General features: G+C 49.6%; 1 protein-coding gene across 1 annotated transcript in view; it reads right to left on the reverse strand.

Moving 5' to 3' along the window:
- Nucleotides 1-1,128: 1,128 nt before the first annotated feature.
- The window catches only part of Xxylt1 (xyloside xylosyltransferase 1), a 141,933-nt gene continuing 129,220 nt past the window's right edge, over nucleotides 1,129-13,841 (reverse strand). The window contains exon 4 of the mRNA XM_013019369.1: nucleotides 1,129-2,615. Within this exon, the coding sequence (XP_012874823.1) occupies nucleotides 2,219-2,615 (397 nt within the window). The 3' untranslated portion in view covers nucleotides 1,129-2,218. The remainder of the gene's footprint in view (nucleotides 2,616-13,841) is intronic.

Raw genomic sequence — 13,841 nt, forward strand, 5'->3', positions numbered from 1 at the left:
ACAGAGATGGGGGAGGTCCTGAGGTGGTGATCACAAAAAAGAACTGCTTGCTAGTAATAAAAGCCATGTAAAATACTGGGGTGGGGTGGGAGATGCTGTGGTGCTTTCCCCCATTTTGATTGGTTTATTGTTTTCCTTTTCAATACTAAAGACACTCATAGCTTTAGAAATACTTTACTGAAAATTAGTGCAGAAAAAGTCCCTTAGTTAATTTGAGTCTAAAATTTCCTAGCCTTCATTCCAGTTTTTTTTCCCTCACTGAAATAATTTTTGTTTAATTTGTTGTTTGAAATGTGGTTTCTTAGGCACTGAACCAATGAAATACAGCCTAACAGGACTGCTCTCCCCTCTTACTTGGTAGATACATATGGATTTTATGTATATGTATAGTTTTATGTACACAAATGACACTCATGTATAACTTCAAAATCAAGTTAGGCTAAATTCACATGATCTTTTGTTTTTCCTCCTTTACTCAATAGCATACTATAAGAGTTTCCCAGGGCACTGCGTATTTCGTTATATGGCTGCAACATACATTATGTTTCTACTATTCTATTCAACGGTTTAAATTTCTTCCAGGATTATTTTATATTATTGTATTGTATTCTGCATTATTTGTAGTTTTTAACTGTTTACCCCCCATCCGCCTCTTTCTCACTCTCATTTCCTTACCATCAATAAGAATGGAATGACCTTGCTGAGGTTTTCGTAAGTATACCGAGTGTACATAAGCCTGATACACAACAGGCATTCAATAACTGGTAGCTACGAGTAGAAAACCAAGTAACTAAGAGAACAGACTTGTTCTCCTCCCTCCCCGACAGAGACCTGGTGTGAGGTGTGGTTTGGTGCACTTCATCAGGGCCTGCTATGGCTGGGGAATCTGAACTAAAGAATACAAGAAGGGATGGGGTTGCTTTTGCTCCCAGGAGCATATGGTCCAATATCTAGAATGCAATGAATTCTCCAGTTCAAGCAGAGTAGACCATCACCTCCTCGCTGTACCCTCCGGCCATCTTCAGACACCAGACACAGGGAGTCTTGCAGCAAACACACCTCACTGATTATAGTCTCCTCATTCACAACCTCTGAAAACTGTGATCAGACAGCAAACACCATGAATCATTGTATTTGCAAAGATTGTTTATTAGCTGTCTTTACGAAATGGAAAAAGGAAATGCAATTAAGACAAAGTAAGAGGAAAATGCCAAAACATTCCTCTCATGGACTAGGGGAAGCTCAATCTCTGCAGTGTCACAGAACCTGACACTCACTTCCACTAAGGGGCGGGCTCTGGCATGCACCATAGGAAAGTAGGAGGATGATTTTTAGTTATTAATTTTTTAATGAAGAGACTGGAATGATTATAAGCCCACAGGGCTCACCCTTTCCAAGCCCACATGGTTGTACTTGTAGACTGCTGGTCTCCTTGAGTAATGAGTCTCCCCGGGTCAGAGGATGAACTGCATGTTCTTGAAGTGGCCAATCTCTGTCCTTGGCTGGTGGATTTGATTTCTTAGCATAGCCAGGTTACTTGGAGTTGGTCTGCATGGATAAGAGAAAATGAGTTTCTGTGATGTAATTGGGAGATAAAACTGAGAATGTTACAACAAGAGGGTGTTGTGTGAGCCCCAGCTGACTCTGGAGCCTCTCCCCAAAGAGGGGGTAATCGTGAAGCCTGCACCAAGCAATGTGATCACTGCAAGAGGTGGTGCACAGCCTCCTGGGAAAAGATGTGCTCCATCAGGGTTGATGCCGCGGAAGGAAGTTCTGCACCTGGACACTTACACTTCAAGCTATTTGTTACAACCCTGGCTCACTCAGTAAGAGCTCACAGAGAGCTGGAACCATACTGTTTGCTCTTCCTCACAAAACAGAAGCCTATCAATTTGAGGGAAGAAGAGCTAGTTTTTAAAGGATTTTATTCTTTAAGGGTAAGGGCACCATTTTCTTTCCCGCCTGCTCTTCAACTGCTGTTTCCACGCCCTCCAGAAGATGTACATGTATTTGTCCTTCAAGAAGCCTGGAGCTCTGGAGGGAAAGTTCCTGAGCAGCAGCCATGCATAGGCCCCAGGACAGAGACCAGCCAGGTGGGGGATGTGCCGTGCTTGAATTCCAAAGTCCCTTGGATCCTTGCGGTCTCTGACCCCGGGGTGTCTCTGGAGACCCCTCTCTCCCCCAGGTCCACAGGCCCTACGAAGGCAGGTGTAACTGGCTAGTCCTCCAGGATTGGGGTGTTGCAGTTCCCGTGGTAGATCTTCACGTGGCCCTCACAGCGGAAGTAGGTCTCAAAGACGTTGCTGTAGCCATGGTCCCGCCACCAGGTGCAGAGTTGGCGATTCCAGGTGCAGTCCAGCACGTGGAAGAGCTCCGGGTGCTCCATGCCGATCATGGTGAAGAAGTCCTGGTCACCAAGGTGGCCACGGAAGTGGTACTTCTCAGCCAGCTGCTGCACCCTGGAGGGCTCCAGCAGACGGCTGTAGAGAGGGGACTGGCGCATGGCTTCCAGGTTCAGCAGCATCACCCCACTGTTGAAGCCAGGCAGCCCCTCAGGTGGAGGGTCCCCAACTCTGGTGTTGGGGTTCTCATGGCGGAACTGCCAGAACGTGTGTCTGAAAAGGAAGAGAGATCAGCATTAGTCAAGGATGGGGTGAAGGCCATTGCCAGCCCCACCTTAGAACCGTCTTTACCTCTGCCTCACAGCAGCAAAAACAAATGCATTCCCAGGTTCTGAATACATCACCCACACCCCCAAGCAGGATGAACCTGGGTCCCCGGACTCAAAGCCCCATACTCTTTCCCAGCCTCTCCTATTTCCAGATGAGGCTATGATGACAACAATGTCAGCAGCCTCATCATAGCCAAGATTCCTAGAGACTTAGGATAGGCCAGACCCTGGACTGGTGTGTTTTTACTCCTCACAATGACCCAAGAGAGGAGTACTGTATGGGATGACACAGCAGCTAAAGAAAATGATGCATAGGGAGGTTATGTAATTTGTCCAAAGTCACACAGCCACACAGCTACACGGCAGGGACTAGACTCAGGCATCTGACTCCAAGGTTCACATTCTTCAGATAGCAATACTGTAAGTAGAACTTTCTGCCCTAGTTTGTCTGTGATCTTGAAGAAGAGGGGGAAAGGGAGGGAAAACAATCTGAAATGTGGCTGGGGAAGACACAGGAAGCTCAATTTAATCCACTTTCTGCCTCAGAACAAACCACATTTACTGAGAAACCAAGCCTAGCATTTCTGCGGTACTGGGAAGGGCTGGGACTTGAGCCAGCTCTGGGCACATACCTAGGAGTGAGACTGAAAGCAGCTGTGGAGACCAAGAGAGCTTTTGCTATTTAGGAGGGGATGTGACCTCAACTTCACTTCCTCTTTATCAGAAGTAGAAATCCAATTTCCTGGGCACCAGTGGTTCACACCTGTAGTCCTAGGTCTTCAGGAGGCTGAGATCTGGAGGACTGAGGTTTTAATCCAGATACAGCAGAAAAGTATGAAAGACTCTGTCTTCCAAATAATCAGCAAAAAGCCGGGTGGAGCATGGCTTAAGAGGTAGAATGCCAGCTGAGCCAGCAAGCCAAGCAAATGTGAGGCCCTGAGTTCAAACCCCAGTACAGCCCAAATTAAAAAGAAATTCAATGGAGGTTAAAGGATGTGAAGGCCAGAGATCCTCCATTCAAATGCTTCCCTTTGGAGGAGGAGGGTGACATGGTCAGAAAGCTAGTCCCTGTGTTCTCCACCACCTCAGTTAGCCTTAAGGTCTTGTATCTGCAAGAGGTCAGAGTATTTCTACACCTATAATCACAGGCTAAGGCCCAGCAGCAGTGCAGGAGGCAGGGGGCAGGGTGCCCTGCTGCCTTAGGGTAGAACACACATGGTCACTACACAGACCTGCTTCCCAGGCTGGAAATGTCACCCTCTGGCCTCTCCTAGAGAGCCTTTCCCAACCAGTCAGATGACAGGATCTATATGGTAAAGTACAAGGCGCAGTGGGAACCAAACCAGAGCCTGGGCTCAGGAGCCCTGTGGCAGCTCTGTCCTCCAGTCCCAGCACATGCTCCGAGTGAGGGAATAAACAAATCTTCCCTGTGGTCTCACATATCACAAAGGAAGCTGAGCGTTTGATGCTGTAAGGGAATGCGCACCCCGGGGACACTTACAGAACACAGAAGAGCTCACTGAGTGCAGCCCAGATCTGGCTGTGTGAATAGGGCGGGGCTCTGGCGCCTGTTTGCTGATCACAACCTTTGCAAACATAAATAAATAAATAAATAAACTTCTAGATCAAACCGAGATGCTGTGGTCTGTCCCGCCCAGTGCGATCAATCGCCAGGGTTGGGATGCAGGTGGTAACAATTATTTTCCCCTCCTTCTGAGTGACTAATTTCAAGTTGCAAACCAGCTATGATTCTACCAGACTGGTGTCACCACATTTAGTAGAGGGAGACCCTCTGATTGGGAGAGCAGGTGCAGATCCACCAAGTAGCTGATTTCTATCTTCAAGGTTAAGGATAGAGGAGGGAGCGAGGAATCAGCGACCCAGATGGGAGAGTTAAGTCACCCCCATCTCTCCAGCCCATTGCTTCCCCTCTTCCTCATCCAGGGCCCAGAGGAACCAGCCAGCAGGAGAACAGGCTGTCAAGGCACCTCCTCAGGACCATACTGGGAGCTGGGCTGGAGGACTCAGGAAGGAGGCAGTGACCAGCAAGGTAAGATGGACGGTGAGTGCAGGCGACTTGCATGGTCTCTGATGATGGTGGAGCCGGAATGCAGGACGTTGGGCTGCGGTTTCACTGGAACACTCAAGAGCACAGAGAAGACACTCATAAAAGGGTGTTTGGGAAGCAGACAAACCATTCTCAGTCTTGGCACCATTGCCAACCTCCAGCCAGGACTGGAAGACTCCCCCAGAATCTTCCCCTTCTGTGACAGAGTGACCGAAGAGTGGCCTGGCACTGATCTTGCTGGGTGAGAGAGAGACAGAGACAGAGAGAGACAGAGAGACAGACAGAGAGAGACACGAAGGACAGAACATCCTCAGGTGGACACTGTAACCCAGGTGGCTCTGGGAACATAATGCCCAGCACCACCACTTAGTCAGAGGCATCTCATAACAGAAAGAACCAGGGCTGGAGAGCAGCGTATTGTGATGTGAGAGCAGGAAATTGGAAATGCACGTCTCCCAGTATATCCTCTGAAGCAGAAACAGCCTGACAAGGAACTGATGATTCTCCAAGCACAAAATGACCTGTAGGGTGCCCTGTTCAAAGTGCTCCTTCTGTCCCTCATGAGTCTGGGAAAGAGAAAGCACAGGTTGGGGAATGGCCAGTTCTCTGGCCTCCTGGGCAGGTGGTTCTCTGGGAGGAGCCACATGGCTTTGGCTACAGAGAATGACACTGGGGAAGAGAGAATTGTGACGGTATGCTGGGCACTGCAGTGCAGCTATTAGGTGAGCCTTCTTTTCTCCACGCCCTCCCCTACTCCCTAACACAAAGCAGCACAACTGGAGAGCTTCACCACCAGAAACGCAAACCCTCGTGGTTGGGGGTGGGGTGGGGATCGGAAGCACAAGTAGGAAGCGCCATAGCCCCCAATGTGGGCTGTGGGGAAGAATCTGCTCTTTGTCACTGCTCTAGCTTCTGGTGGCATCTTTGGCTCCTGGTAGAGGCATCACCCCAACACCCCAAAGGTCTTACCTTTCTTGGCCACCCTCCCTGTGTGCAGGTCTCTGAGCCCTCATTCCCCTTTTTGTGAACTCACTTGACACAAATGGATTCTGAGTCGCTCTGCTTTATTATAATCCTACCTCAACTAATTAAATCTATGATGACCCTGTTCCCAAGAAAGGCTACATTTGCAGTACTCAGGACCAGGGTTTTAGCATATAGTTTGGGGGCGGGGGATACAATGCCTCTCCTAACAGCAGCCGTGAGGATGGAGGAAAGCACTGCAGTTCATCATCACCCCACTTTCCCTGTACACAGGCCCTCAGGGTACTAGTGGGGTACTTCCTGCCCTTGCTGCTCCCAATAGGCAGAGAATGTGTCACAATGGTCCGTGGGGCTTTGTCCAGGAGAGTAGTAAAAGGAGGCAGAAATAGGTGACAGAAGAAGAGAACACAAAAGGATTCAGGTATGTGAGTGCAGGAAGCAGCCTGGGCCAGCCAGTGGGGAGATGTCTGAAGCTTAAGCAGAAACATCTCATCATTCTGAGACACACAGGACATAAGAGGACCCCTGGGCTGAAAGAAGAACCAGAGGGCTGATCACCCAACAAAGCACTTACTGGGCCAAAAGAGAGGAGAAGAAGTAGAGCATCCTTCACTTCACTGGAGTCTAACAGGGAGATAAGACCTTGTATGGTTTTGCTCACAGTGGCAATCATAAGCTGGAGAGGGGGCATCTGCCCTGGAGTCTGGATTCGAGGGACAGGTATGGGGGAACCAAACCCCAGGGTTTGGATCTCTGGCAGCAACCTGGGGATGGAGGGTCACTGTTCCACAGGGATGCAGGGAGGGGCTAGGAGCAGTCTGGGTACACAGGCTGTACCCAGGAGGCTCTGGCTGTTATGACAGGAAGGCTCATAGTGCAAATGTCCCTCCCTGCCTGACCAGCTCTCCCCAGGTGTGGCACTTCAGTGACCAGTCCTGGTGCACCCAGACAGCTGCCTGGAGTTTCTGTTTCAACACAGCTTCCTGCTCTAGGAGGTGAGCATGATATAGGTGACCTACTTTGTCGGGTTAGGCTATGACCTAACAATCTCCGCTAGTCCCCAGAAACTGGCATGGTACCTCCTAAAGGACAGCCTCATGGGTAAGGCCTCTCACCTGCCATGAGGTGACCCTCTAAATACCCACAGTCCATCTCTTCTCAGAGCCTTCTGGAAGGGCATTGGTCAGCCTGCGGCTTCCACACAGCATGGCATAGCCCAGCTCCATCCCGTCTCTCAGGAGGTACACAAGGCTGGCCTTCACCAAAGCTGCAGGTCTCATCCCATGCACTAGGGGCAGGCTCATCTCCTAATTGGTTGTTCCCTGAATCCCTTTGCCTGAGTGTCTCCACCCTACACCTGTTGTCCAATGGGTAGGGACTGGAGAACCCACCATCATTGAACCCACAAAAAGCTGTAAAGCACAGTCAGCTGGAGCTAGGCTAGACTCTGGGAGGGCTGCATGGAAAGGCCCTGCAGAGGGATGAGGGGAAGCTGGGACCCCACAGAGAGTTTGGGGCCAATAATAGCAATGCTAAGGAAAAGGGTATGCAATCCTGAGTAGGGGTCAGTGAGCATGGAAAAGCTCTGCATATGGCTGATGCACAGGTCAAAGGAGAGAGGACACAGCTCTGGAGAGTTCTGACATTTACTGACTAGAAGAAGAGGAGCAGGGAAAATGTAAGGTCTCGGAGGACCCCAGCCACTGTCTCCTACACAGACAACCTGTGTGCTGGCACTGACTGCCATCAGCTCTTTGCTGCTATGGGGATCCTGGAGGAGTCATAGGGCCACACAAGCCTTTTAGCTGGACTTTCAGACCCAGTCTAGGAGCCTTCAGCCTTCCTTATTCTCCTTCCTCATCCAATAGGCCTTTTGAAGGTCTGGGCCTCCACCTGAATGAACCTAGTCCTATTGATATCAACTGTGTATCTTAAATTTTAAAGAAGGTTTATTTTAGCCTCATTGGTGGTTCTACTTTCTGGCAGTCTCAAGATGTTACAGAATAGCAGGTTGACATGTGTGCATGCCAACTGCCTACTCTGCCTCTCCTCAAACTCTGATGGGGACAGAATGACACTCCAGGAAGCACTGTGTATCACAGTACCTCTTCTAAGTAGACACCAATCCTATGGTGTTTTTCAAACCAGCCTTCTTCCCCATCCCTCCATCCTCCACGGCTGCCTCCCCACTGAGCATACCCCTGCACCTACAGTCCGGCTTTGAGTGTGCTCTCCTGCCCAGCATCAAATTATCTTTCTTCCTGCATCATCTTCCATGGGCATCTTTCTTCTCCTCACCTTGACCACAGGTCATTTGAAGCCCATGCCCAGGTGAGCCACACACTCCCAGAGGTGCTTGGATCCAGTAACCAGGAACTGAGTCAGATCTCTCTGTGGTATCAGCACCTGCCCTTGTCCCCTGGAACCTGCTTGTTGGGTCCCCCCAGACTCTTCAGTCCACATGTCATCATTTCCTAAATGGGCAGAGTCTCCTGGATCCTCCAGCCCCTTCTGCAGTAGAAACAACCCCCCAGCACCTCATCCATCACAGGCTGAGAACTGAACAGTGTGGAGAGCTATGGAGGGTCAGAACTCAGTAGTATGTAGGAGGTGACAGTGACCTTTGGGAAAAGTGGTGACAGAGTTCAGAAAGCATGACACATTGTACGGGGGTGGGGTAGGTGTGAAATGCAACTTCAGAGAGGCTTGTGTGGGCCTGTGAACTAACTAAAAACTGGACATCCAGGGTCCCCTCCTGCCTTTTGCATCTGTGTTCTTAGAATCGGAGCCATTCCCTGCTGCAGACACTTTACAATCACCTTGAGCTCCAGGAAGAACAGGATTAACTAGTAAGCATCGTGTGACAAAAGGCAAACTGACTCTCAAACAGGCTGTGCCATCTTACCATCTTGAAGAAAACAACCAGAAGCTATACACCATCCCAATAAGCCTTCAAAGTCAAAGACAGCTGTGAACCAGGCCATACCTGAGACCTGGGACAATTGTAACTATACACTTCTTTCTCATCCCCTGCCCCCAGGTCTCACTACTTAACTGGCATCAACATTCCCTGGTACCTTTTCAGAAATACAGCTTCCAAACAGGAGCCTGCATTTTAATGAGAGTCCAGGCGAACCCACTTGCATTGTACAATGGGCATCAGCCCCATGACAGCTCCTGCTGATAGGGCCTGGGTCTGGCCCATTGCTGTTCCCCAAGTGTCTTGCTCTCCTCCTGAGAAACAGGAGAGCCTCAGTGTTTGTGTCAGTGTGCCCATCACCTTTTTTTATCTTGATCAAGACCTGTGCCACAGATATATGCAGCTCTCTTGTGATGTCACACATTTTGCCATGGCCAGGCTATGCTGTGATCAGATGAATCCCTGTACCCTCTAGCTCCTGGTGTGGAACAGCCTCTGGGCACTGATGTGGAAGGATTGAGTTTAACTGGAGACACAAGATTAAATTCCACACATCCCTCTTTTTACCCCTTCCTGCCACCTTAGCCCACACCCACTGTCTACTGTCCAGCCTGGAAACGACCCACCATATTTCTCCTTGTGACTTCCAGTACTGTAGGGCTGTTGGGAGCAGTAAGCTGATTCTGAAGGGGATTCTGGCTTTGTCTCTGCCGCAACGAACATCCCTTCCCTTGGCTTAAATTCAGGGAAAGGATGGGTTTGAGTAGTGAGCAGGGGCCCAGTTCTCCATGCGTCTGCCTCTTGACTATAAGCAAGGTTGTTGAAAGGATTTCATGAGCTAATGCAGGTAAAATGCACAACATGCTGGATGAGATCATGGCAGCCACTGATGGCATCAAGTTTGGTGAGAAGCAGTGTAGATGCCAAACTCACATACTTCTTCCTGTCATCTGAGCAGCTGCGGGCTCTCAAGAGTAACCTTGGCCAAGCCCCTGTCCCGTGTGGTGCCTTAGTTCCTGAAGCTGTTCCATGGATTACGCAGCCCAGGATCTTTAGTTTTGAAGGCTTCCAGCTCTCTGCCAGGACCAAGACTTCTAGCACAAAGCTTGTGGGGGTAAACAGAACACCACAACCACCAAACCCTAGAGATCAAATTCTCCTTTATTTAGATATCCACCTATGGGTGAATATAACGTAAGGTTTTGTTTGTTTGGCTACTGCCTTCCCCCGCAACCCTCCAAACCCACTAACATTTGTTGACAAAGCCCCCCACCTGTCCAGCATTGGGATGTGGGTGGTCTCCAATGCTGAGCACCTCTGCCTGTGCTGGTGAGTCCAGGGGCAGCACAGGGGTGATCACTGTACCGATGTGCTTCCTCTGAGTCCTTAGTCTTGTCCTTTAGTGTCTGCAGTAAGGTTTCAGAATATACAGGTGAGATGTCTTAGTTTCCTGCCTGCCTCCTTCCCTCCCTGTGATCTCATCAGGTGGTCACTGATACCCGTCCTTCCTTACCCTTGGTGCCAGTGTCTGAGTGGAAATGAGAAAGAAGCAACGCATGAAGAATTATCTGCCTGCAGGAACTCCCTTCTTCAGTCATTTCAGCATAAAAACATGGAACCCTGTGGGAGTGGCAGTCCAGGTGAGAAGACAAGACATTGGAGGCCCTACGGAATAAAAGACCTTGCCCCAGCTGCCCTCCGCCACGGGGCACCTGCTATGCCAACATCAAGACTTGGCCTCAGCTAAGATGCTTAGTCCTCCTCTACAGGGGCCCTACTTGGGTTGCCCAACAGTTTCCTGGCCATCTTCTCAGAGGACAGGTTCGTTCAGACACCCAAATCTGGGTCGCATTCACCCACTTGTACAAGGAAGGGTCTTCCTGGTCTCTAGCACAAATGTGCTGTGGTTCTTAACATCGTGTCACTCATCACTGATGATACCTCAGTGATAGGACCATGCGCCTGTCCTTCTGCCCATTCTCCAAACATAGATCCAGGCAGGGAAGACCACATGCTGGCCTTTAAAGTCCATTTACATACCACCTTCTTTCCAGACGGCTCAAGGAAAAACTGCCTTGTTCCTGACATTGGCCAGCCTCATCCTTACTCAGGCTCACAGGGCCCAGAGCTCTTCTTCTGCCTCTCTTCTCTGTGAGCTAACATGCCAGGGAGATATTTTTTCCCTTCTAAATTGGAAATGTTTTCTTTGGCTTCTCATAGGTTCCATTCTGCTTGAGTCTACCCTTCAGGTCTTCCAGATGATTCTCCTGGATCTGTGATGTGTCTGCCGTACTCCCCACGAAGGTAAAAAAAGCATGGGAGGCTCCTCCTGGCCTCTCTTCACCTGCACTGTAGTCATGTGTGCTGGGTCCACCTAGAGTTGCAGAGCACGTACCAGAGAAAAAAGGCTTCTGAACACAGGCCAGCACTTCTTAGCTCTATCTAGATGGACTGTAGTCTGGGCTCACCAAGCACAGCCAACAGAGATGTAAGTGAAATGGAATTTCAAACACCCAGATCAAAGGTGGCATTAAAGTTAGATGCTGGCTCAATCCACTACCTGAGAAAGAGAATTCCCTGCAAGCAGCACCAGTTCTCCATGATATTAGCCTGTGAGCCTTTCTGGAACATTTGGCCTGTGCAAGGGTGAGCTTCCTCCTTGGGGCCAGAGTCCTCTGCCTTTTTCCCTGCAGTGGGCCAGGCCAGGGACTGCTGACTGAGGAAGGTGCACCCTGTATGCTTTCCTTGATTGGAGAGCATCTGCGGGCAGCCCATGCTCCATGCACATCCATCCCCACATGGCAAAAGTCTGACCCACTTCCTCCTCTAGGACCAAGTCTTTCTTCCCATCCTACAGAACCTACAGAGTTCCCTCCTTCAGGACAGGACATGAATGAGAAGGGCAGGGCTCTCAACACTGGCCTTTCCTCCTCTGAGATCTTGGCCCCGAGGAAAGTCATGTAGAAAACCAGATGTAAACACACCTTGGGTAGGAGGCAAAGAAGAAAAGAAGCCAATGTGCCTGATAGCCAGGAAAGGCTTCATAGAGGCCCCATGTCACAATAGAAGGTCCTGTCTCTAGGTACATCCATGTTCTGCATCAGTCTCTGGGCTCTCTTTTCCTGACAGAGCCTTCTAACTTCTCAGAGAGGTCTAGCCCCTTGCCATGGATTAACAAGTGCCTGCCACACATACAGACCAAGGCAGCCACACCAGACCTTCTTGACTCTTTTGTCCATACCAAATGCTAATAGGAATATGACCAACTCAGCCCCAATCTCATACACAGCTGGACACTGATGGGATCTTGAGAAATTACTACCAAGCCAAGCCCGTTAGCCTCACAGTCAGGAGTTTCTGCAGAAGAGTACCATCCTCCAGGCAGCCCTGGTCTCTGGATGCCAGGGCTTGAGGCCCTGGAAGGACCTCTTCACCCTTCCCAGCCAACTTCCTTCCCAGTCTTACCATCTGCTCCTCCACTGGGGGAGAACCAAGCCTGCATTGTTTGTCCTTCTGCAGACTGGGAGCTATCCTGTTGTGGACTTTCTAAATGGAGACTCCTGCTTCTCCCCCAGTGCTCCTCATAGCCTCACTCCAGTCTACTGACCCCTAAGGTGTGTTCAGTAACTCCTCTGGCCTCTGCTGCTTTCTTGGTTTCTCTTACTATGAGCCACTCTTGAAGAGCAGTATTTCTCCAACTTCACTGTGCTGGTGACATGTGTCTGGGATGGACTACAATGAAGATGGGATCTGCACTAGTGATGAGCTCCTGGGCTAGGCTGAGGTTGCTTGCTCAAGCCCCACTTTTGCAGAGTGAGGGGAGGAAGTGGACTCTAAGTTAATGATGATATGCCTGCCCCCCAGCTCCATTATTAATATCACATCTCCAAAGGGCCGTGAGGGCTATGAGCCAAGGAGATGTGGTGACAGCCAAGGGTACCCACTATACAGCCTCTCTTCCTTTCCTTCACTTTGCTCCCTAGCGGAGTAGAGAGCATGCACTTAGGAAGACTGTCAGAGAAGGAATGAAGAATGGTGGCAAGACCCTGGATGATGGAGCTCTTTTCTTCCCTCCTTCCCACTGGTGAGGCACTGTGCTCCATACAGTCAGGAGGAAGAAGGTAAGGCCCATCTCTTAGACCGAAGAACTAAGACCAATCAAACATGTGGTTCTGAGTGCTCCCACTTGGGAGCACTCAGTGGGGAAAGGGCTGTTAAGATCATGCTGATGAGCATACTTACACATGCCCTGGTCACTAGCACTCCTGAGCATGAGTAACGATGCTGGATAACTCTTGGGAAAAGCCAGACAGAGAAGAGAGCCTATGGAAGTGCCTACAAGCCCCAGGTCTACTGTGTCCTGCCTGTCTGCAAGAGGGGACAGCCTACTCTGACGGGGACCCTGATACTTTCTGAGTTTGATTCTCAGGGCAAGTTAGCAGTCAACAGAAATGAACTAGGTGCTTTTAAAAATCACATTATTACTAGAAGATACATTCTAGAGGACACCTAGAGGACACCTTTGACTTTGTCCTGGGCCATGCAGGAAGTGGATGGATACTTGGGGCCCGGAAGGGAATATGAGTGCTGGCAGGGACAGAGGGCCTGGAGCAGGGAGAAATGGCCTTTGATCTCTGAAACTACATTCTGTCTCACTGCATCCACCAATGCACACATATGCACGTACACACATGTGTGCATATACACAGATACATGTACACATAAACAGACACAGGGATACACATGCACACACACCAGAACACCCATGTACATGTAGACACATTTCCTCTACCTGTGGGAAGCTGGAGTTGAGCTTCCCATTAGAGTCCACATTCCTTCAGACAGAAGTACACATTTATGAGAAGCCATCTCTCCTACACCACCCTACTAAGATTTCACACAGCTATTTACCTGCCACACAGAGGTGACTTGTAACTGGTGACTGAAATCAGAGCACAGAAACAAGCTTGGTTTTCACAGAGGATAGTTTTTCTTCTGTGGGTTTTAAAAAATGAGAATCTTGATTGAAACTGTAGGTACCCACATCAACAGAAAAGGCCACTTAGTGCTCTGAACTCTGGAGGAATGTGAGGATCTTTTACTGGAGGTTAGAAAGAATCTATCGCATGATTTATTTTCAGACTTCAAAGGGGGGAAAAAAAGGAGGTGAACATGCCAAGACTGTGCTATGGATTCAG

This window comes from Dipodomys ordii, unplaced genomic scaffold, assembly GCF_000151885.1.
Source record: "Dipodomys ordii isolate 6190 unplaced genomic scaffold, Dord_2.0 Scaffold45, whole genome shotgun sequence".
Lineage (NCBI taxonomy): Eukaryota > Metazoa > Chordata > Mammalia > Rodentia > Heteromyidae > Dipodomys > Dipodomys ordii.